This window comes from Pecten maximus, chromosome 15 (genome assembly GCF_902652985.1).
Source record: "Pecten maximus chromosome 15, xPecMax1.1, whole genome shotgun sequence".
Classification (NCBI taxonomy): domain Eukaryota; kingdom Metazoa; phylum Mollusca; class Bivalvia; order Pectinida; family Pectinidae; genus Pecten; species Pecten maximus.
Window position 1 is genome coordinate 30,988,571 of NC_047029.1, and position 22,420 is coordinate 31,010,990.

Genomic DNA, 22,420 nt, shown 5'->3' on the forward strand with positions numbered 1-22,420 from the left:
AGTTCTTAACCAACATTATACCACGAGATCTTGACCTACATTATGCAAAAAGCTCTTAACCTTCGTCGATATAAAGCCCATCAAGGATAAACACCTTGGAGATTGAAGTGTTCACCGGTTATAAACAATCAACTAATATTATGTTTATGTGTGAGTATATTGAAATACATTTCTGTTTCAACCACCAACAATTAATGTTATTTGATACAACATATGCTGGAAAAGAAAACAACAAAGATTTTAAATAAATGCAAAATTAGTGTTTTTATTGTATAAAAACATTAATTTTATAAATAGGCTTAATGATATCACATTTAATTCAGTAATACTTAATACTCGAGGGTAGAAAATATGAAAAAATACATCCTTCGCTTGTATATCATTATTCAAGATAAGCTATGTATAACATAAAGTTGTGATAAAGAAAACAATGACACGTATTTTGATGACAAACACCATTTTTTGTATATCAACTTAAAATTCATCTGTCCTCATGTTTAAAGAAGAGATTGTCAATTCTCCTTCCGAATTCGTTGGTAAGAGTAATGTACAATACATCATTGTTTAAAAAACAATATCTATGTTCATCTAGGATTCCATTTCATACTTCATGAAATAAAACTACTATCAGTTTAATTTTCAAATTCATTACGTTATATCTAACAAAACTGGGCAAAGTGAAAATATGTGTTACAGTTGATAACTGTATCGTCAATAATCTTCCTCCATTAATTAACACATATAACTTCCGGTTTTGTCCATTTCCGGTTATCACAGATTTTCTTTTTGTACATAATAGCAGGGTCTATTTAAGCGCCAATTTCAAAATAAGAAAGACAGCTAGGCAGACGTTAAGAACGAAGGTGGAACTCGTTGAAGTCCGGGATTGTCCGTTGCAGAACGTTGTCGAGCACGTACATTCTCCGTAGCCCAGTTTGTTAATACAGGTATCTGATGCTGATGTGAGGCAGGTTCGTTCGACGCTTGAAAATGCTGAAAATTAGTTGAGATGATTTGAATTATTGCAATTTTCAAGAAGGGGGAAATCCATTTGTGTATCGTTAACAAATAAATAGTAAATTTCAATTATACACACACACCTTCACACCTTCACACCTTCACACACAAATCATAAATCACAGATTTGCTTAGTCTCTATTATCAAGAAGGCAGTGGTCAGCAACCACAAGCACTACACCGCAGCATGGCGCACTAAACTAAAACGAGGCCGCGTTACAAGATATAGGCAAAGCTAGCATTTGAAAAATACGAAACTATCTAAAATTCAATTTACATATAAATACCACAAAATTACGAAACTACCAATAAAGTAAGCACGTAGGTTAAAAACAACAAAGAATAGAGATAATACCGAAACCATAGTTCAAACTCAAAATCGATTAAACGAGAGGAAAATATAAACAACGATATATATTTGGAGACACAAAAATACAAGGAGAATAAGACCATATGTTTCGGAAGAGCAAGCGTCTTCTGCTTCATCGGCAACACCCGCCATACAAATCTAGGTCACGGCGACATCCGCCATACAAATCTAGGTCACGGCGACACCCGCCATACAAATCTAGGTCACGGCGACACCCGTCATATAAATCTAAATCAAATCTCAAATGAGATTTAGGTGGCGACACCGGAACCAATAGACATATCAACAAACATCAAATAAACAATAAATAAGCTTTGTTTCGCTGTATAGTGAACATGATCATTTTATCCCGCCATTGTGGTAAATCAGTATCCGTCTGTATCAGATATATATAGTGCATCCCAGTCTCCATATAGATTATATGTCATAATTGTCTCCTTTTAAAATTTACCTGCATTCGCCGTTTTAATGCCGCACATGTATACGTATACCACAACGGTAGCAATCACAACATTATACCAGTTAAATATTCTGTTTCTCTTACATGTGCCTAGAGACAGAAAGGATTTCCCACATGCCGCGCATCCGGATGCTGTCTTCCGGTTGTCTTGAAGGGTCGTCTCATCAATGGTCTCTCCACATCCGGCGTCATCGCTGGTACATAGCCAACAGTCTATTGCCTCACCTATAACATGGGCATTTTATTACAGAAACACGTTAAAATATTTGCTTATTTCCTGAACTTTCATTTTTTATCTAAGGATATTAATTTAAACAATCACAGTTTATCTCATTATATTCATTCTATATCACATGGTCAGCATGTCTGGCATTTATCCACGATAACTCGGCGCCATGTGTTGAATTAGTACCAGGTCCCTGTGCCACGCGTCATATTGATATTTTTGTCAGGTCCCTGTGTCACGCGTCATGTTGAGATTTGTGTCAGGTCCCTGTGCCACGCGTCATGTTGAGATTTGTTTCAGGTCCCTGTTTCACTCGTCATGTTGGGATTCGTGCGGGGTCCCTGAGCCACAAGTCAGAAATTGGGATAATGACAATTTTTTTTAATGAGCTTATAGTCTATCACAAATTTGTGACAATGTATTTACCAATTAGTGTAATCGATGGTCATTTCGTGTATTGTTTACCAAATATGAAGTGTAATCGAACCAACTAGAAATCAGTCGTCATTCTCTGTATCAGTGCTGTTGGAATCGACTGGTCGATTTGTTGTCTACATCGTACAAACGATACCATCACGTCCCTCATTGTACAAGCTCTTTGTTCTCGCGTAGATCTATATAATTTCTTTGGCATTGATTGGGTCATTTCGTCCTACCATTATACTATGATAAATCATACGTATGTATTGTCAGTGGGTCATTTCGTCCCATTATTATCATACACTGACACTATGCTTTATTGTCGACTTTTTATGCTTTCCTTTTAATAATTGATTTCATTTCGTCTCGACTTCATGTATATAATACATCAATATGTCTAATAAAACTCGAGTCACATTGTCTCACCTGTATTCAATGATTTCAAGGTTTTGTCCAATATTCATAAAATGACACAAATAATCACAGGGGCTTGGGACCTAATGTTTCTATGTTTGGAACAGTAATAATGTATAATATCATATGTATATACGGACCATGGAGTTGGGAAAATGTGACAAATTCCTGTGCAAATAATATGACACGACACTGATTAGTTATCGCCCGTCCCTCCCGAACCCCCTTACCGCCAAGTCCCAGCCCCAGCATATTTGTATATCTGTATGGCGTTAATATGATAGATATTTCATTTTAGAATTACCATGATATACCGACATATTCAGTATACATGTATGATATTTATAACAAGTAATTGTGACCTTACCTGTGTGTACTGTTGTGAACGTCCATATGAGAAAAATGGCCAACACGTACCGATAAAAATCCATAATTGTTACAAAGGTTTCTACAGAAACACGAACGTCCGGATTATTCTCTCCCGATCGGACAGAATATTAGTTTATAAACGTGAACTCTGTAGTAGAACAGCAAATCATAATAATTCCAGAATCAGAAATAATTCAAACAGGTTCGTTGTTTTGTCCGTGTCTCCGTAAAGTAACGATTTATGACTTATCAATACGACATACACATTCCACACCTTCATCCAAGTTCTAGTGTTAACACGTGTTTTTTAACCACTAGCTAAACTAAAAAATGCTAATATATTGGTAATACTACTTGTGATTTTAACATGACGAGCGCAGACATTATAATTCAATAGGATTAATGGCCTCAGTTTGGTTTTATACCTTACCGGGTGGATAAACCCGTGTTTACGTCCACAGTATAAAAATCAATCGCTAAGCTGCTTTGTTCAGTATTGATCCTGCTCCCCCTGTGTACCCGGCTCACATCGATCGGGGTATTGTGTACGGTATTTATAATCCACCTTTTAATCTCGTATTAAGTTTGGAAATTATTCAATAAAAATAAAGATTTTGAAATAAATCTAGCGGTGCAATATTGTACTAAGGTTTGAATGAGTTTGAATGGCATACTTCAGAAATTCTCAATCTCATTTTCAGTCTATAATTATGATTACAATATCGAATTAACATTATAGTTGATCTTTAATAATAAGCCCACCACAATTTATTCCGCGTCGTGTCTTGAATTAAAAATATTGAGTTTGAATAGTAATGTTAGGAAAGCGCATTCAAATTCAGCAATACAATGTAATTCTAAATCATCTCGATCAGGGTGGGGAAAGGAGCAGAGGGTGTCGGTCCCTATCGGGTGTCAGAGTGCTATGAAGGGAAGTAACTCTAATTGATTACATGGAGACTACGGGCGTCTGCATCTGCAAAAGATAGCACATACTCCTATTATGAATAGGGGCTAATAATGTTTGTTATAAATACTTACCAGACGCAGACGCCTTTGATCAGACGTTCCATCAGACAAATATCATCCCGTGTAATGAATTGTTAAATCCAGTCCCTATGAATCGTTACAGATCTATCACAGGATCTTGACACTAATTCCCTTCCCATTGTCCGTATGATATATCTAATAAGTTCGGAATTATGTCCCAGGTCCCTGTGTTAACAATATTAACCAAGAAACAGTTTTGAATAACGTAACACATCTTCGCTAACCAATGCTTTACACTCGTGGTGTAACGTAATCAGAACATTTGGCTAGCGAAAATCTTTCCAGAATACATTATAATGTTTTATGATAATTGCTTATTATTCAATAGTGTTAGTTAGCCGATATATGATGGATATAACTTCAACGTTTGTAAATGTCACAATTTCTATAACTTTGTACCGTGATGGTTTATTTTTATGCTGTGGTGCGGCGATCGTCGCCCATCGTCCGTCGGGCACCATTTTTCCATCATAAAACTTCTTCTAAGACATCATGAGTCCCAGAGACCTGATATTGAGCCTGTAACAAATTTGATTATAATATAACTTGTACTTTCCGTTCCTCTACGATACACTGTAATACAATATTGCAGGTTATCGTAGAGGAGCGGAAAATACAGGTATATTTTAATTAGATTGGGTCTGTAACATGCCGGGATGAAGGACTACCAAGCTTGTTATAATGAATGTTCTTGACCTAACCTTAAACGATTTTTCAATAAACAAGAGGCCAGAGACCTGAAATATGCTGGTGTCAAATGTGAAAGAAAGAAAGAAAGAAAGAAAGAAAGACTCATACCGAATTGAGTATATGTATTCAGTTCTAAAGCAAGTAGCAGGTGAGCTACACCGGCCTAATGGACCTCTTGATTATTTTAGGACTGTGACGGAACCTCTGTCGGACACTTTTATAGTACATTTACACTGAAATGATACACCTAGTCACGGATGTGTGACACCTAGTCACGGAAGTGTGACAAAAGTGTCACACATTATAACACCGGGTCACTATAAACATTGAATAGGTCTTTCCAGCCAACACTTCCGCTGAAGGTTCTGTAGATTTCGGAATGTGTCTGTCAAGGGGAATAACTCTCTACCTTCCCACTGGTTTGCTGACATGGTCATCTCCTACGGGAGGCCCGTTGCATACCATCCGGAGCAATTAGGGTTAAGTGTCTTCGAATATACTTGGCCGGTGCTCTTACCGGTTGGAGCTATCGCTGCCCCTCCTTACCACTAGGGAGAACGTCTTGCTAAGGTCATTTGAGTCAATGATAAGGGTCACATTAGGAAAGAAAAGAGAGGGGTATCTATAGAAATTCCAAATCGGTACATATGGACAGACAAAATGTCTAGAGGAAAATTTGACCTGAAAAAATCGTTACTTGAAATTGATCTGAAAATTAGGTCAATTCCACCCGACGAAAAATTCATGCCAACTTGAGGTAAATTTCAGGTCAATTCCCAGTGAACATAATCTTCATGTGAATTCAAGTGCAATTTCCAAGTCAATTATGACAAGTCGTTGGGTTTTTACCCATGTAATTCAGTATTTGTTTGGGAAAGAAATTAATATAAACTCGAAGCTTGTTTTCTTATCCTTTATTTATATATGTTGCATAATAATGTATTTGCAATATTGTTCAATGCTTAAATAAACTATTCTTTAAATTAGATTAGAGATACATGTACGTCCATTTATTGACAAAATACAGATATTCAATGAAATAAATTATTAAGACTTGAATCAAGTGTTTTGTTGACGTTAAAAGGGCATATAATCCTCAATGGATCTTGAGAACATTTTAATGACAGGTAAAACTTTCTGAAGACCCTTTTTAATACATGCCTTCATCTCTTCTCTTTTAAAGAAAGCATTACTTCCTTTACACCCAACAAAAATGTCAAAATTCCTACATGTATGTCAAAATATTTGTACATGCATGGCTACTCACCAAAAAGTCACTTATTTCATTTTGAAATGACGTAGATAAAGTATGCCATGTAATCAGATAAGTTATTGAGTTCCAGTACAAAAGTATCATTATCATCTCTTTTGTCTTTCTTGCTTTGTTCCTTGTAGTCGAAACCCACGTGGGGCAGTTGTCTGTTCTCCGGGTACTCCGGCTTTCCTCCACCTCCAAAACCAGGCACGTCCTTAAATGACCCTGGCTGTTAATAGGACGTTAAACAAAATAAACCAAACCAAACCTTGTTTTGTTAATACTGTATGTGTTGCTTTCACAAGATTTGTAACATAATAGTTTGGGAGAGGTTTTATTATGACTTGCGCACTCCATAATTTGTGAGGATATCTGGTAACATGGCCAAACACAATGGAAATTTAGCTACTTGATAATATAACAGTGAGTAATTCACTTAGAAAATTGAAATCCAAGGCAATGTCGGCGGCGTGTTATCCACGTCGTAAACTGAACAAGTTTATATTGGCAAGGAATTGCGCCTGTAAAGGGGCATAACTCTTACAACATTAAGTTAGTTCATCGACTGCAATGTGATCAGAGTTGTCTTTCATTATATTGATTACCGATCTTGCTTGTCAACAGTTTCGTTAATTAGATATTGTTAAATTTTAGCTACGTATATATGCATCCCTGCTTTAAACAACATTTAAGAGAAGTATAGATATCCCGGGGGCTGGTCGTTTCCCTGATCAGATGCGATTTGGTTTCTCATGACGCCTAACAATTCATTTTCTTTTACTTTCGGCTGCAATTTACAATAATCCGAAAATTTTAAAATATTTGTCAATTAATTTTCTGGCGTATTTTGAAATTCTGCCAACTTTCTTTAGTTTCTATGATGCATAATTGTCCTACGTATATACATTGTTTGAAACGTACAAAACATGTAGTCTGTATGTACATTTGAATCATAATATATATCACGTTACATATATACGTTAGGTCATCACCTTACTACCACGTGAAAGGAAGACAGAAAGTTTGGATATAACTTATATAAGTATATCTGATGTAATGGTGTAATGATTGAGTGACTCATCTCTGATAAAGATATACTTAGTACATGTAAACCTCGAGAATGTTGTACAAAAAATCTCAACTAACGTTTCGTATAATACATAAGGGATCCTGCGCTACGAATTGGTGTCAGGTCCCTGTGACCACAGGCGTCTGTATCTGGTTAGTATTTAAAAAATATCCCCTACTCCTGCTCTTGTTGATATAGTAAGAGTTAAGCTATTTTTTTTATAAATACTAACCAGATGCAGGCGCCTGTGGACTCATAAATAATGAATAAGTTTTAATCAGTTTTAATTAGACTTTGTATCGTTGCAAAATCGTATAACATTGTATAGTGTAATATTGAAATATATCTATTAATTCAATTAAAAGCTTTAACTCTTTTACCGTTTATGCTCTCACATGAAACTAACACACGTATATTTGTATTAAATTAACTAATCCTGGTCATACAATTCTACTTATGTGACGTCTCCTTGTAAACTCGGAAGTTTTGTGTTTACACAGAATGCTCGAATATGTCCAATTCCTGCCTATTATGCAGACCAGAAACCGCACTCGTGGGCGGAAACAAGTAATACCTGTCGGTGTGTCACCATCCCTAATATAGGTTATATAATACCTTGGAATGATATTAGATCTTAGTCCGTGATAACACAGAATTGTAAACATATATGCTGAAAACTTAATTTAATACTCACCCACGTCTAATAACTGTATAAAAAGATAGAAGATAGATACCATCTACCGATTTTTACCCCCCCCCCCCCCAACAAAAACAAAAACATACACACAAAACAGCTGAATTCACATAGACTGTAACAAATTCTCAGCATATTATCAAAAAGGGAAATCACCATGCATTAACAGCAGAGGCTACAGGTAAGGCTTTACTTGTGACAGAGTGTCAACAAATCCGCGTCAACAAGAAGTAATTCATCATTGCAGTTAAATGTCATTTAAAGTTTTTTTTAATACAATTGACCATTCAAATACTGTCGTTTTAACAACCGCGCCACTTAAATTGCTTAAACGGCTGAATCACGGGGGCGTTTGCTTCGTGTATATGAAAACACATTACCGTATTACATATAAATAATTGTGTTCTGTACAGATAAACACCCCACAAAATCGCGTTAGATCAGAGGCATATATAAGTCTTTAGTCACAATTAACCTGCATTTACGCGACTTCGCACAACGTAAGCGATTCTTAATTCTCGATCCGGTATTTAAGAAGAGTCGTATGCATAGGATTCCAATAGCATATGTATAGTCTACAGGGGCACAACACGCGTAAAACATATATCCTACAATGTTACGATCGCCTCTAGAAATCAACAAAATCACGGACTTATAGCTAAGATATCAATAATAACACCACGAAGGAAGGCAATTCTATGACTCGAGCCATTACTGGGCTTCGAACTCACGATCTTTGGCACCCAATAATCGACTGGCCAGAAATACCCGCAGCTCACCACTGCGCCACATTAACGTTCTTAAAAAGGAACGTTTGATGCCCTGACATGATCATAATGACAAGTCGTCTATTAGATTATGCATAAATGGATCCGAACACTCTGAACATTAGTGTTTTCTTAATAAATCTTCAGACGCTTTACAATTGTAATAGTAATCATTAGTTCTTACCTCAGTAGGCCTACGTATAGTAAACATACCACATATTTCAAAAATATTTTATTGAACAACCATCTAAATACCTCTTGGTTGTAACGGACGATCGAACACTACAAGTCGAGCTCTCTCAAATCCCGATACATACACTAACTTTGTACGGTATAGTCCCTCAATCTCATCAATCAATTTTTAATGTAAACAAGGAGATGTCTTTATGTGCGTCCCAACTAGTCCTATCTTTCATGCTTCCTCCCTACCGAGGATACCGGAGCCAAGTAAGCGCGTGATGACCTTTGGCGTGGTTTATTAATATAATTTGTCCAGTAGCGTACGTACGTCGCCTCAGGAAATTGTACAAAGAGGCTATACACACGTTTAATCCCATATATCTGAAACTAGTATCACAAAAACAGCGGGAAAAGTTACGTGCACCTTGCTGTGTTCTTTATGAATGAGTCAGAGACCTATCCGAACGGCTACACACAAACGGACCCGCTTACCTATATTTGGCTTATCACACCTATCAGCTCGCAGTCGCTATCACCCCTTGAGTAGAGCCTAAATGGACTGACCCAAAGTTTCGGCGATGGAGTACTAGAGATTGGTATGGTGCAGAAGCTGCTAGGGAGCTACCAAGATGTGGATGTTACAGTCTTAAAACGCCAAAAAGTATTTTTAGAATCAACAAAGGAAGACAAAGTTTGGGAGATTTATTATATGTTCTTAACCGGCTATTAATTGTGATATATTCTATATTGTGATAAGTTTTGGAAGTTAAAATCTTTCGGAGTTGGATATAATGTGTGTTTTGTGTGGAGCCAATATGCTTGTAAGGCTGAGATGTACGTGTAGGGTAGTATCCTATGTGTTTTTATGTGTTTTGCTCCTCTTCATTGACTCGGCTCGAGGATTTAACCTAGAAGTGGAGTTTCCAGACGTCCGGACAGGCAGTCCGGGGAGCATGTTCGGTTACTCTGTAGCTCAACACATCGACCAAGGAGAGGGATGGTAAGAAACCAAATTTCCCCTAACCCCATGACCTGCCAAAAGTTCCTATAAAGTTTCCTTAGTTCCTTTTTTAATTTGATTTTCAGTAAATATCCAAAAATTCCCCGCCGAGTCGATGAATACTCAGCTGCCCAGTATATGGTTACACCAGCTAATTTGTAAAATGACTCGCCTAGAAGTCCATAAATCTTGATCAGAGATAATATAACTTGATCGGGTAATTTTGTGGGAGGGTGTACGCCTATAGCTGTCGGATTCTTGGTATAGACGAACACTAACCCTCTGTAGACCCTTATGAGCGTTCAAAGCCAGTCGACATGAATATTCCTAATACTTTAAATTTTCTGTTCGAGCTTCAATACTCTCTTTATAATAGAAAAGTAATAAAAGCGAGCAGGTGAGCAGATTAACATCTATCTGAGATCTGAAAGCGATTTAAGTTACCTATTGCAATCCAATATACTCTATATTCTAAATTGATACAGCTTTCTCTGGATCAATACACTTACACACATATGTGTGTACTTTTAAATCCGTGTATTCAGTAGGTAAAATGTTTGTCAACGTGAGAATAATGATGTGTAGATTTATAATGAAATTGGATGGCGATAGAGGACAGTTGTAAGACAGAAGTTTATTAATTATTTACGGCCATGGTCACATCTATTTTCAGACAGTGTTGAGAAGTATTCAAATGTATACGGAACGTATGGTTTTCTACGGAGTAAACAACTAAAGCTTATATAACTTATCGTAATATGACGCGCTGTTTCTTGTAAATAAACACTAGAGAACTTACAAATATAAGTGTTGTATTATGTAGCACTCGGACCTCACAGTTAGTTTTACGTATATATGTAGGCGTGTCGACATGTACGTTTGCTAAATACCAAAATAGTCCTCGACCCAACGGGTAATTGATGAGGTTCCTTTTTACCTCAGACTCAGCAACCCTTATACACCGGAAGTGTGTTAAGACGCGCTCTTTTACATGCGAAGACCGCAATGAGAATAATGATAGATAGGTGTTCAAGTGTCAATTACCGGCCGTAAAATGACAAAGAAATTGGTGAGTTTCTTAGAGAATCCATGTTCTCTCTGTCTCAGAATCTTCGATAAGTTGTCTAGTATAATTCTCGTTAGTATATATGACAGCGAATAACTTGAATCCTCATCAATCAACCATCAACATCAACAATATTGTATTAATTCGATCCTTAAAGTTCGTCATTTAACATTTTCAAATCTACTTATAAAGTATATGTTGTATGTATAGTAAGAAAGATTCTGGGCCTTGTTAGTTCGGAACCATTCATAAATCGGAGTTGTAAGATAAATTACGTAACCGGTTATTTCGTCCTCATTGACAGGAGAGTTACACTAAGGGGGATGATTGACGGCACCTCCGCTGCGGTGACACGACGTCCCCGCACCTCATAGATCACAGGGTTTCACGCCCAACCCTCGGGATAATACAGTAGAGTTTTGCATTCGTCCACTATGTTATGCATCAAAGTCGAATCTCCCCTGGTCACCTTCGGGGGAAACATATACCACGGTGTGTCCAAAAATATGCTGCTTTTGGTCCCGAGTGTTTCCCAGCATCGAAGCTGTCTGTCAAAATGTCTGCAGTATTTTGCAGGACCAGAGCAAACTCGACGTTAGGCTTTAGTAGGCAGGTAACTAAGATATTGGGTCATAGCACATTTATATTATTGTCTAACCTTAACATCGATACTCCCGAAACAGAACGCGGTCAGAAAAGCTATATGTAGAAGTAGATACATGTCTATATACCACAGGGACCTGAGAATTTTGACGTGAGAGACATCTGACATCACCTCAATAGATATTGTAAAATATTTCAACAATATGCATTTATATTTGATGACAAAACATTCCGGTAGTAAGTCCCTGGTTTATTGATTTATCGAGTAATGGAATATCAGAGAACTATCTATAGAGAGGTCACAGTTCAACAGGGTTAAATATAGAGGTCACAGTTCAACAGGGTTTCATATAGAGGTCACAGTTCAACAGGGTTTCATATAGAGGTCACAGTTCAACAGGGTTTCATATAGAGGTCACAGTAAACAGGGTTTCATATAGAGGTCACAGTTCAACAGGGTATCATATAGAGGTCACAGTTCAACAGGGTTTCATATAGAGGTCACAGTAAACAGGGTTTCATATAGAGGTCACAGTTCAACAGGGTTTCATATAGAGGTCACAGTTCAACAGGGTTAAATATAGAGGTCACAGTAAACAGGTTAGTTCATAAAGAAGTAGTATAATGCAAAAGATATGTCTCTGAAAATATACTATCTTAAATATGTTTTTTTTGTGGAATTGTGCAACACCCCATAACCAGTGACAATCTTCTTCACCAGGCCCTTGTTATGTATATCCCGTGCCAAACAATCAATCTTTGCTGAACATTAGTACATGTCTTATAAAATCTGCTTCGTGCCATTGTTTCCTACAAGATAAAGGCGTACTTAATTTGTGTCTTCCGGCGTTTGGACATGTTCCGAGGTCTCCTGTGGTGATTCTTGATTGAAAGATGCCGGGGTATATATGCCTCCTGTCCTGTCACCGTCGTATCCGCGGGCCTTGCTTTGTTGATAAACCTATGTAAATGAGGAAATGATAAATGTAATATGTAAACAGAGCATGAGTAGTGCCGTAATGTGAGACCACGGGGGGTATGTGCCCTCAGGCCGTGAAACTGACCGCATAGTGATAAGTGGACTAACTGGACCGCAGTGACCGCGTTGGCTATTAGGGAGGGCGTGCGTCACCATTTAATAGTTACCAGACCTATCCCGGGGGATTAACCCCGTAATATAGTTATGAAAGTTTCGTCGCCACTTCTACAAGGGGTAGGGGGCTGCTGCTGCTGACTGTAACTCTCTGATCTCAGACCACATCAGATGACCCCCCCCCCCCCCCCCCCCCCCCCCCGGGGGGGGGAACCGTTTGGTGCGGTTGTTTATGGTCGCATCAAATATTCAATTCAACGAAATGCTACATTTTGGTGGGTGGACGTGTGGGCTTCGAATTTGGAAAACCCAAAATATTTTCAAATAATACAACGTCATTCAGGCAGTGATCAGACGTGTACACACCTGCACGACAAAGACTATTACACCTGTGATGTCAATAAAAATAGGTAGGTTGTATGAGCCGACTAGTAAGTTGAGATCATTATGATTCACGATGGAGTGACGAGAGAAGTAGGGGGAGGGGTGGAGGTGGGAGAGGGGGAGTCAGTCTGGCCCTCTTCCACCACATGTGATATAATACACAGGTATATTGATCGATATGTACCTCGTCAAGACCAAACAACACATATGTATCTGTTAGGTACATCTGTTGTGTATAGTCATAACATGAATGAAGGTTATGAATGTATTACCTCATATCTGACATAGATAATATGCGTTGTACAGGGTACATCTATACAGTTAAAGGTGTATGCTACATTCCCTCGCACGTGATCATTTATGTATGTTAAGGAGTTTTCTCCCTTAGTGCTCTTAATGACATGTTGTAACAAACGGTCTAAACGCAACGAATGTATTCTAAATATAATTGATAAATATTTTTTCGCAGTATTTCAAATTTAGTAATTAGGAAAATACATAAAACTAATATCCACTCACTTGGTTTGGTTTGGTTTGGTTTATTTTGTTTAACGTCCTATTAACAGCTAAGCTCATTTAAGGACGGCCTCCCGTGCGTGTGACATGCATGCGTGTGGTGAGTGGGTATGTGTGTTTTCGGAGGCTGCGGTATGTTTGTGTTAAGTCTCCTTGTGATAGGCCGGAACTTTTGCCGATTTATAGTGCTACCTCACTGAAGCATACTGCCGAAGACACCCAGCAGGACACCCCACCCGGTCACATTATACTGACAACGGGCCAACCAGTCCACTCACATAGACGTTTTTCATTCTTTGTGCACTCGCTGAGACAAGTTTTCCTGTAGGTGATACATTACAAATACCCTACAAATTAATTTCATTCCTTTTAGCTTCCAATTGTCTTTCTGTTCACTGTTATAACACGTTAACCAAATCAAAATAATACAAAGTTTAATCGTACATAACCGTTGTTACGTTATAATACGTCATCAGACCCATTACGTAATTGATAATTCCATTTCCGTGATTCTAGCGTGCATAACATAAATCATATCATCTGATATCGCGCTTCGTAAAACGTTATAATCCTCGCTACAATAGAATACGTCAGATATCGTGTTCCCAGACATATGCCGATGCAATCGATTCTATGAGAGAAGACGAATTAAAAGTTCCTAACTTTATTCGATCCCTTTTGTAAATAATTTTACATGTAAAGTAAAATACGTTCAAATCTAATGGAAAATTAGTCTGGGGCCAGCGGCTAGCGGAGATTTTATCCCGACAATGGCTCGCTATCGATATGAAAGATTAAGCAATACAAAAACTGAGAAATTTGTATGAAGTTCAGCCAAACTGATCTGCAATATAGCATCAAAACTTATTACATATAGTCCGGCTCTCCAGACCGATATGTAAGTTTTGGTCAGTAATGACGCCTATTCAGCTCCTTGGGTTGGCGGCTCTACGGTGAGGGTTCGATAGGAAATGGTCACCCTGTATCTCCAGCATCTTTACCATATAAATCACTGCACTCTAGTCATCCCTAAACATGGCTTGATTGCATGTGCCAATAAATAAGTACATGTTATCCATTTTTATTTGATTTTTGACGCTTGTGTTTGTTTAATTCTAGCTTTTCTTGCAAATCTCTACCGAGTCCTATTCGCTCGTGATAAGATTCTTGCCAAGTACGCGGTAAGGTTGATTACCGACAGACAGTGTTTGGATCAGATGTATGTTATAATACAGGAGATGTATGATAGATAGGAAAAGTTTAATAAATCGGAACTCTTGGATGGCAGGATAGATGATTTATCAACTTGAAATGTCTAGTGACATCTCAATTGTCCATCTCAATTGTCCATCTTCGAACAGTTGTGCAGTCACGACAGAAATTGTGCTGAATTTTTTGTCGAATAAGCAGAATTAAATAAAGCCTCTTCAAAATGAGAACGTTCTCACACATCCATGCCAATTTTCTGAATCTATTGGCACTGGGTTTCACCTACAGGCGAGGAAACACAGGTGACCTATAATGCTTCATTTACTTAATTATCGTTACTGGATGACGTAGTTCAGTCAGAGACCTATATTATAATATATATAGGTCTCTGGAACAGGACCAGTCATTACGTGGAATCACGCTCGGGCCGACGTCAGTCTTCAGAAATCTTTAACAATTTACATTTTTAAGGTATTATAAACTATCAATTTTAATACCCCAGTGTACAGGGACTTGGCACAAGTTTCTAACCAACGGCCCGGTTATATGTTCGTATATCATTGGGTTGTGAAATTGTGCCAAGTCCCTGTGCTAGTTATCATAGAGACACGGTAATTTTGGCAAGAATGAATTAATGTTAAATTGTAATGAAATGCAATATTAAACGTTTTAATGGCTTAATGCTAGCAGGTCGCCATTTTGTTCAAAGCAACCAAAAATTACGTAAAAAAAACATTTTATTTACGTGTCAAACATATTTTACAACATTTGTTTTTCACAGAACTCAACAGACATATTTGTAAAACTTGCCCGGCCAAATTTGACTTACGAGACACTTAAGGTCCAGAACATATTATTGTACATGGGCATACAAAATATAGAACCTATATACGAGGGTGGCAGAAGTGCAAGAGTGGTTGGGCCGATCCCTACCGACAGGTTGCACAACCCCAATCCTCGTCATCATAACACCAATCTAATAAATTATAAAATACAATACTTTATAGAACATTTGTGCTAAATGCAATGATGAAGGAAGAGCAATAGTGGTTGGGGAGCCCCCTACCGACAAGTCGCCATACCATCACCAATACATCAATTGGAACACATTAATTACAGACATAATAAAGGTAAAATATATAATATGTAGCAATTGTATCACAGTCTACAACGTCTCCTTTCCATAAAAAGGAAGACTGACCGAGCTAAAAGAGGTTACAGCGATTCCTCATTCATAATAAAAATAAATTTAACTTCGCAATTCATGGAAACAAATGAATCATCTAAAATGCTTGCTTTCTCAAAAAGAGGAACTCTAAGATCTGAATAAAAATTACATTCACATAAAAATTGATTTCATTTTCTACTTTAAAATTACAAAATGTATACAACCTATTATTGAATGGGGTGATAGGACGTGTAAACCTACCCGTCTCTATATGGAGCGGTAAGCTGACCCTTCCTAACTTAACTAATAAACTACGGTGTGGTCTTTGTATTAACTAGTGACGTAAGACTCCGGTTTTAAATCTTTTTTGAATAATCGGTACGTCCTTAACTTATTTCCGTTAGTGTTATCTTTATCACACCAGAGGCCGGGAAACCACACCTCTTCATCGACTTGGCGCACCTTTTGTTTGATTTTAAACATAACGGATTTAGTTGAATTAGAAGCATCATTTATAATATTAGTGATACCATTTTTACCAGCTAGCTTTTTAGCTCTTGAATCCCATGATTTACTTTTCCTTAAAGACCATGAATAAACTTTATACAGAATCCGGTCATTATTCAGATTTTGATTTACAGAAAAATCTAAAAACTTCGATTCGTTGTTTAGAAACGCAAGACAACCAACCCATGTCGCCCTTTTTACTTAAATTGGAAGAGCTTCTTCCTAATCCTAAAAATAATTTCACTGCTCTGTTATGTACATTACTAATAGCACGATGTTCGGATTGACCCCAGATGGTACTACAGTACAATAAGATAGGCTCCATACATATACTAAAACAATCATCAGGTTCATATGGTAAGGACGACCAGCTATGATAGACCCATAGCCTAAAACAATCATCAGGTTCATATGGTAAGGACGACCAGCTATGATAGACCCATAGCCTAAAACAATCATCAGGTTCATATGGTAAGGACGACCAGAGACCTATAATAGACCCATAGCCTAAAACAATCATCAGGTTCATATGGTAAGGACGACCAGCGTCCTACATCAGGTTCATATGGTAAGGACGACCAGCTATGATAGACCCATAGCCTAAAACAATCATCAGGTTCATATGGTAAGGACGACCAGAGACCTATAATAGACCCATAGACTAAAACAATCATCAGGTTCATATGGTAAGGACGACCAGCGTCCTACATCAGGTTCATATGGTAAGGACGACCAGCTATGATAGACCCATAGCCTAAAACAATCATCAGGTTCATATGGTAAGGACGACCAGAGACCTATAATAGACCCATAGACTAAAACAAGCATCAGGTTCATATGGTAAGGACGACCAGAGGTCTGTAATAGACCCATAGACTGAAACAATCATCAGGTTCATATGGTAAGGACGACCAGAGACCTATAATAGACCCATAGACTAAAACAATCATCAGGTTCATATGGTAATCACGACCAGAGGCCTATAATAGACCCATAGACTAAAACAATCATCAGGTTCATATGGTAAGGACGACCAGAGGTCTGTAATAGACCTAAGTCCATGTTGATAGGTCTCTGTAACTACAATCATGTTAGAGACTGCGCATGCGTATACAGAATATGTCCGAGCATCACCTTGATTTTATAATTTGAGAGACTGAGTATTCAGAAATAGTCCGAGAATCACCATGATCTTTGACCGGACTAGATGGACAAAACACAAAATTATACCTGATCATTTCCAGTGGCTAACAATGTAATTCATTATGGGTATAATTGTCTCGTGGTGGCTGAATGACACCATAGAAATATTGACCACTCCATGGGTCGTGTTAGTCTGGACCCCCCGCAAGGACTAACGCGACCTGGACAGCCAGAGGGGTCAAATACATTGAACCCCTATTACCGTTGACACACAGCACGTGTCTGAACCTCGTTATGGACGCCGTGTCTTTGTCCTAGAGCTGTTGCGCATGACATTTCCTTGTATGATGAGCTGCGGTCGTTGTAAGGGCTAGGGGTATCATCGGACCCGTGGTCCACAGGTCCATATCGAGGCGGCGATGTGGAACTCTCCTATTGTTACCAATAATTAGCTTATAACACGATTTTAGTAATATCTGGTTAATGAAACAACAGTTGGTGTGACAAAGAGTCGTGCCGTCACGGTCGACGGCCTTAGAATAATATCGTATTAACATGAATCCTGCTACTAAATAGATGACACAACCAATGCAGCTCCATATGCCGAAGTTATAGCCAAGCTGTCCAGTCAACGTTGTCCAGGTTCTAATCAAATATCCAATTTCCTTATTAACGAAACACGCACGGATACTACATGGTGTTAATTTCTGATATTGATTAATATGAAGGTTAATTAATGAAAAACGACAATTTTTTATACCGAATATAATCGCTCTAATCAAAGTAATGAGACATAATTGTCTTTATATTTCATGCCTGTATACATAGATGGAGAAGGAATTATCGATATTACATCAACTATGTGTCATGAAGTGGAAGATAACCGTGAACAGTTTTCTTCACGTTTAATTTTATCACCGTTTGTATGTACACTTCGTACCGATTGAGGCAATAGCGACGACTTTGTTCACGATTACGATCGTTTGCAATACCATGCCACATTTATGAGATCCGATTTCGACGGTTAATGAATTGAACATCAAATAAAAAATCAAACATTGGTTGCTGCCGGTAATATTGCCTGGAAAGATTGTTTAAAATTACTTTTTAGAGAGCTGAACGACTGCAGTTATTAGTAATTGATTTACGGACAGAAAACACCTGCAACTGCAATCCGAACACATATCGCTCTTTCCCGTGATTTCTCGTGTGACGGAAACGGCCGAACACAATTTCTATTGTACATGCCATGTGCGTGTTTATTGAACCTGATTCTATTCCTGTATCGCCGTACTGCTGGTTGAATTGTATACTTAATATATTGATATCATATATCTCTGTACAACGACCACGTGCCATGCTCGTGTTGGTACCCATACACGTGCTGGATGTAAACAAAGTTGGACATGCACGTGTGCGTGTTTGGTGGCGCGTGCAAATCTTGATCTTGGATTTGGTATCTATACTGTATAAGAATGTAAAGGTTTACCTATTTATAGCCTGAGTTGCATATTTAAACAAACTTAACCGGTATCTGAAGTATATATGTCCAAACCCATCACGCCATTTAAATTTTAAACATAAAATCAGAAAAGAGTGATAGTTTCATTGGCTGTCACGTATACCCGTCAACTTGGAGAGACAATGCGTGTACAGATTTAGTGTTATCTTTTAATCATATACGGGGGTAGAGTCCTTTCTAACTTACACTTGAGTCTTTTCATCTGATTCCTTCAATGCACTAAATCAACCCCAATATCGTTTTTAATAAGAGACTATTATATGTATAATCCATCATATCTAGTGTTATGAATTGTTGTGGGAATTGTCATGCAGATAGGGCGTTAAAATGTACCTGGTGCCCCTTGCATGATCGTAAGAGGGGGCTAAACTTGGGATCTTATCTTTTCTCTTCTTTCTGAACAACCTTCTTCTTCCTAATGTCTCACTTGACACTCACTTTTGGCCTTAAGTTGAGTGTACATGTTCGCCCCTTGCGAGGAAAGCTTTGGACTTTGTCCCCTAGCCGAGACATACCTTAGTCTATTAAATGGTACAATGCAACCCCTGTTTAACACTCAGCACTCTTAGAGCGGGACGTCTGGTTCGCCCTTTTTCAGTATGATGAGACCGAGTGTGGTGTTCTATTGGGTATGTCCGGCAGTATGTTTCATTGGGATAACACTATAAAGTCGACATCAGTTCTGCACTTTTACAATCAGGGGGCAAGATCACAAAGCCTTCACCAAAGGTACGAACGTGCAACTAAAAGCCAAAAGTAAGCCAGTGTCTTGAATACAATAAGAAGAAAGTTGCTAGAAAGAAAAGATCCCAAATTTAGTCGCTTCTTACGATCATGGAATTGGGGCAGCAGGTACAATTCTTACGCCCTGTCTGCAGTATTAGACAGGTAGGGCTTAAGAATTGTACCTGCTGCCCCCATTGCATGATCGTAAGAGGCGACTACAGTTGGGATCTTATCTTTTTCACTTCTTTCTTAACAACTTTCTTCTTCCTAATGTCTCTATTGACAATGCCTCACTTTTGGCCTTTAATTGAGCGTTCACTTTTGGCCTTTAGTTGAGCGTTCGCCGCTGTGAGGAAGGCTTTGGGTTCTGTCCCCTAGCCGAGACATACCAGAGTCTTTAAAAATGGTAGTTGCTACTCCTGCTTAGCGCTCAGCATATTTGGAGTGGGACGACTGGTTCGCCCGTTGTCAGTATAATGTGACCCGGGTGGGGTGTGCTGCTGGGTGTCTTCGGCAGTATGCTTCAGTGAGGTAGCACTATAAATCGGCAAAAGTTCCGGCCTATCACAAGGAGACTTAACACGAACATACGCAGCCTCCTAAAACACAAATACGCGCTCACCACACGCATGCATGTCCCACGCACGGGATGACCTTAGCTGTTAATAGGACGTTAAACAGAATAAACCAAACCAAACCAACCCAAGTATTAGACAGAGTGATGGTCAAACATTGACAATTTATCGCCAGGAAACGTTTATTTTTAATACACTACATGTATGCAGAGTTTAAGTGTAGTTTTTCCTGTTAAATTTTGACAAACAATGTGACTGTTATTATAGCCTATGGATATCGATGGCGCGTCCAACCAGAAGCTGCGGATGAGCCGTAGAAGGTCGACGTACCAGTATGACGTAGTTCATATTCTATTTTACATTATCGTTATATCATGGTCCCCAAACCTCAACACATTGATATTTTATTCTGATATTATTGCACGTATCGAAGTCTTGTAGGAGACAAGTTAGAACTTCATTGCTGCTGGGTTGTTAGGCAACATCTTATAGACTACATAAATAGCGAGATATACGATAGGTAGCATGCTGTTTCTGATGAATGTCATCGTTTATTTCTGGAGTTTTCGGGCTGCTTGTTGACGTGTAAGCTAATTGGCCGTGGCTAGTATTTTTTCTAACATATATTTGAAACTAACGGGTAAGGCGTTTATGGTGGAATACATGACGCGACAGAAACTATTAAACGTTTCCCTAGCTCTCGATCATTCCCGGCCCACTATCTCGAACAATCGTTAAAAGTCGTGTGGTAAATCTTGCTACCCCGGTTTGTGTATATGTGACCTTCAATCAGTTATAATATCAAACTAAAATAGAAAACAATTGTTCAGAATAATAGAATCTCGGCCGGAAATGGCGCAGTCTACTTCCGCTTCAGATCCGATCGGTGCGTGAATGGTTTTTGAACAACAGCTCCTTAACCTAAGGGGATTTCAACTTGAAATTTTCCATAGGAAAGACTTTGAATTTAATCAGCTTAAATAACAAAAAAATCTTCCGATGTTTCCCACGGAACGGTTTTAAAGTAAGGGAATTCCCTTTAAAGTCAGAAACGTTGATGAAATCGGGATAAATTTATGGAGCTGAAGGTCTTTATTATGTGGCTGTTTTTTTCAAATTTACAAATCACTTCATCGAAACTCGTCCATGTCAAATTATACAATTATGCATCAGTCCTGCAATAGTTTAAAAAGATCTTATGTCTGCGGGGTCTTTGTGATCTACGTATAATTTCCTTCAATAAGACATCTAAACTTGCATGTCTCTAAAAATGAGAAAGTTGTCACATCGCATGATATTGAAGGACAATGTTTGTTTTCAATGACTAGGTCTATGTTTCTTTATTTAATTGCAGGCTTCTGGTTGGTTCTCCAACGGCTGCCACTCAACAGGCCGGTATTATCAGAGGTGGCGCCGTCTACAGGTGTCGGGCGAACAACACGGCCGATAACTGTTCCATAATTCCGTTTGATGAACGAGGTGAGATGCAATCGTAATAGCTTACCTAAGTAAAAAAACGAGTATCCAGTGTCCAGGTAACTATATTTACCAGGTTTGTGAAAGAGTATGTTTCTCTATATGGCCGTTTTCGTTTTTGGAGCACTTGGGCCGGTGTTGTTCGTTTATGAAATAAAGACGGACCTGGTGATTTCATATTGTTTTCAGACGAGTCTTGACAAAAACTTCCAAGGCCTGTATTAACATTTGCAGGTTCGTGAAGATATATATATGTTTGAAATATCATATTTAAAAACTGACGAACCAGTTTGTCCGCATAAACGAACAGCCCCTATGTTTCCGTGCACGTGCACAACTGCACATGGAATGGAGACGAGCGTCGAATACTGGATAATAATAACAATATATTTCCTTTACTAGCGACCATGATGAGAACTAACAAGCTAACAATACAAAATGTACAAGCGAG

The 22,420-nt window shown here is 38.3% G+C and overlaps 2 protein-coding genes across 6 annotated transcripts in view; one reads left to right on the plus strand and one right to left on the minus strand.

Annotated features, from left to right (window-relative positions):
- Nucleotides 1–245: 245 nt before the first annotated feature.
- LOC117344243 lies at nucleotides 246–3,700 on the minus strand. The gene is made up of 3 exons (XM_033906923.1): nucleotides 3,275–3,700; nucleotides 1,932–2,072; nucleotides 246–993 (listed from the first exon to the last, which is right to left on the minus strand). Exons 1-3 carry the CDS (start codon nucleotides 3,336–3,338, stop codon nucleotides 806–808), a joined length of 393 nt encoding a protein of 130 aa, XP_033762814.1. The 5' UTR covers nucleotides 3,339–3,700; the 3' UTR covers nucleotides 246–805.
- A 5,455-nt stretch (nucleotides 3,701–9,155) lies between these two features.
- The window catches only part of LOC117344236 (integrin alpha-8-like), a 122,004-nt gene continuing 108,739 nt past the window's right edge, over nucleotides 9,156–22,420 (plus strand). For 2 of the 5 annotated variants that reach the window (XR_004536131.1, XR_004536132.1), the window contains exons 1-2: nucleotides 9,156–9,981; nucleotides 21,848–21,972. Coding sequence is in view for 3 of the 5 variants with exons in the window: in XM_033906914.1 (XP_033762805.1) it covers nucleotides 9,773–9,981; nucleotides 21,848–21,972 (334 nt within the window). In the remaining 2 variants the exon portion in view is untranslated. The remainder of the gene's footprint in view (nucleotides 9,982–21,847; nucleotides 21,973–22,420) is intronic. The other 3 variants (XM_033906916.1, XM_033906915.1, XM_033906914.1) reach the window with 2 other exon arrangements.

What these genes read in the sequence shown, in the direction of transcription:
- LOC117344243 (XM_033906923.1), bottom strand. Translation starts at nt 3,338, where the DNA reads ATGGATTTTTATCGGTACGTGTTGGCCATTTTTCTCATATGGACGTTC. An exon ending in GTTCACAACAGTACACACAG is followed by an intron (nt 2,073 to 3,274) that starts GTAAGGTCACAA and finishes CCCATGTTATAG; the next exon opens with GTGAGGCAATAGACTGTTGG. An exon ending in CTTTCTGTCTCTAGGCACAT is followed by an intron (nt 994 to 1,931) that starts GTAAGAGAAACA and finishes ACTAATTTTCAG; the next exon opens with CATTTTCAAGCGTCGAACGA.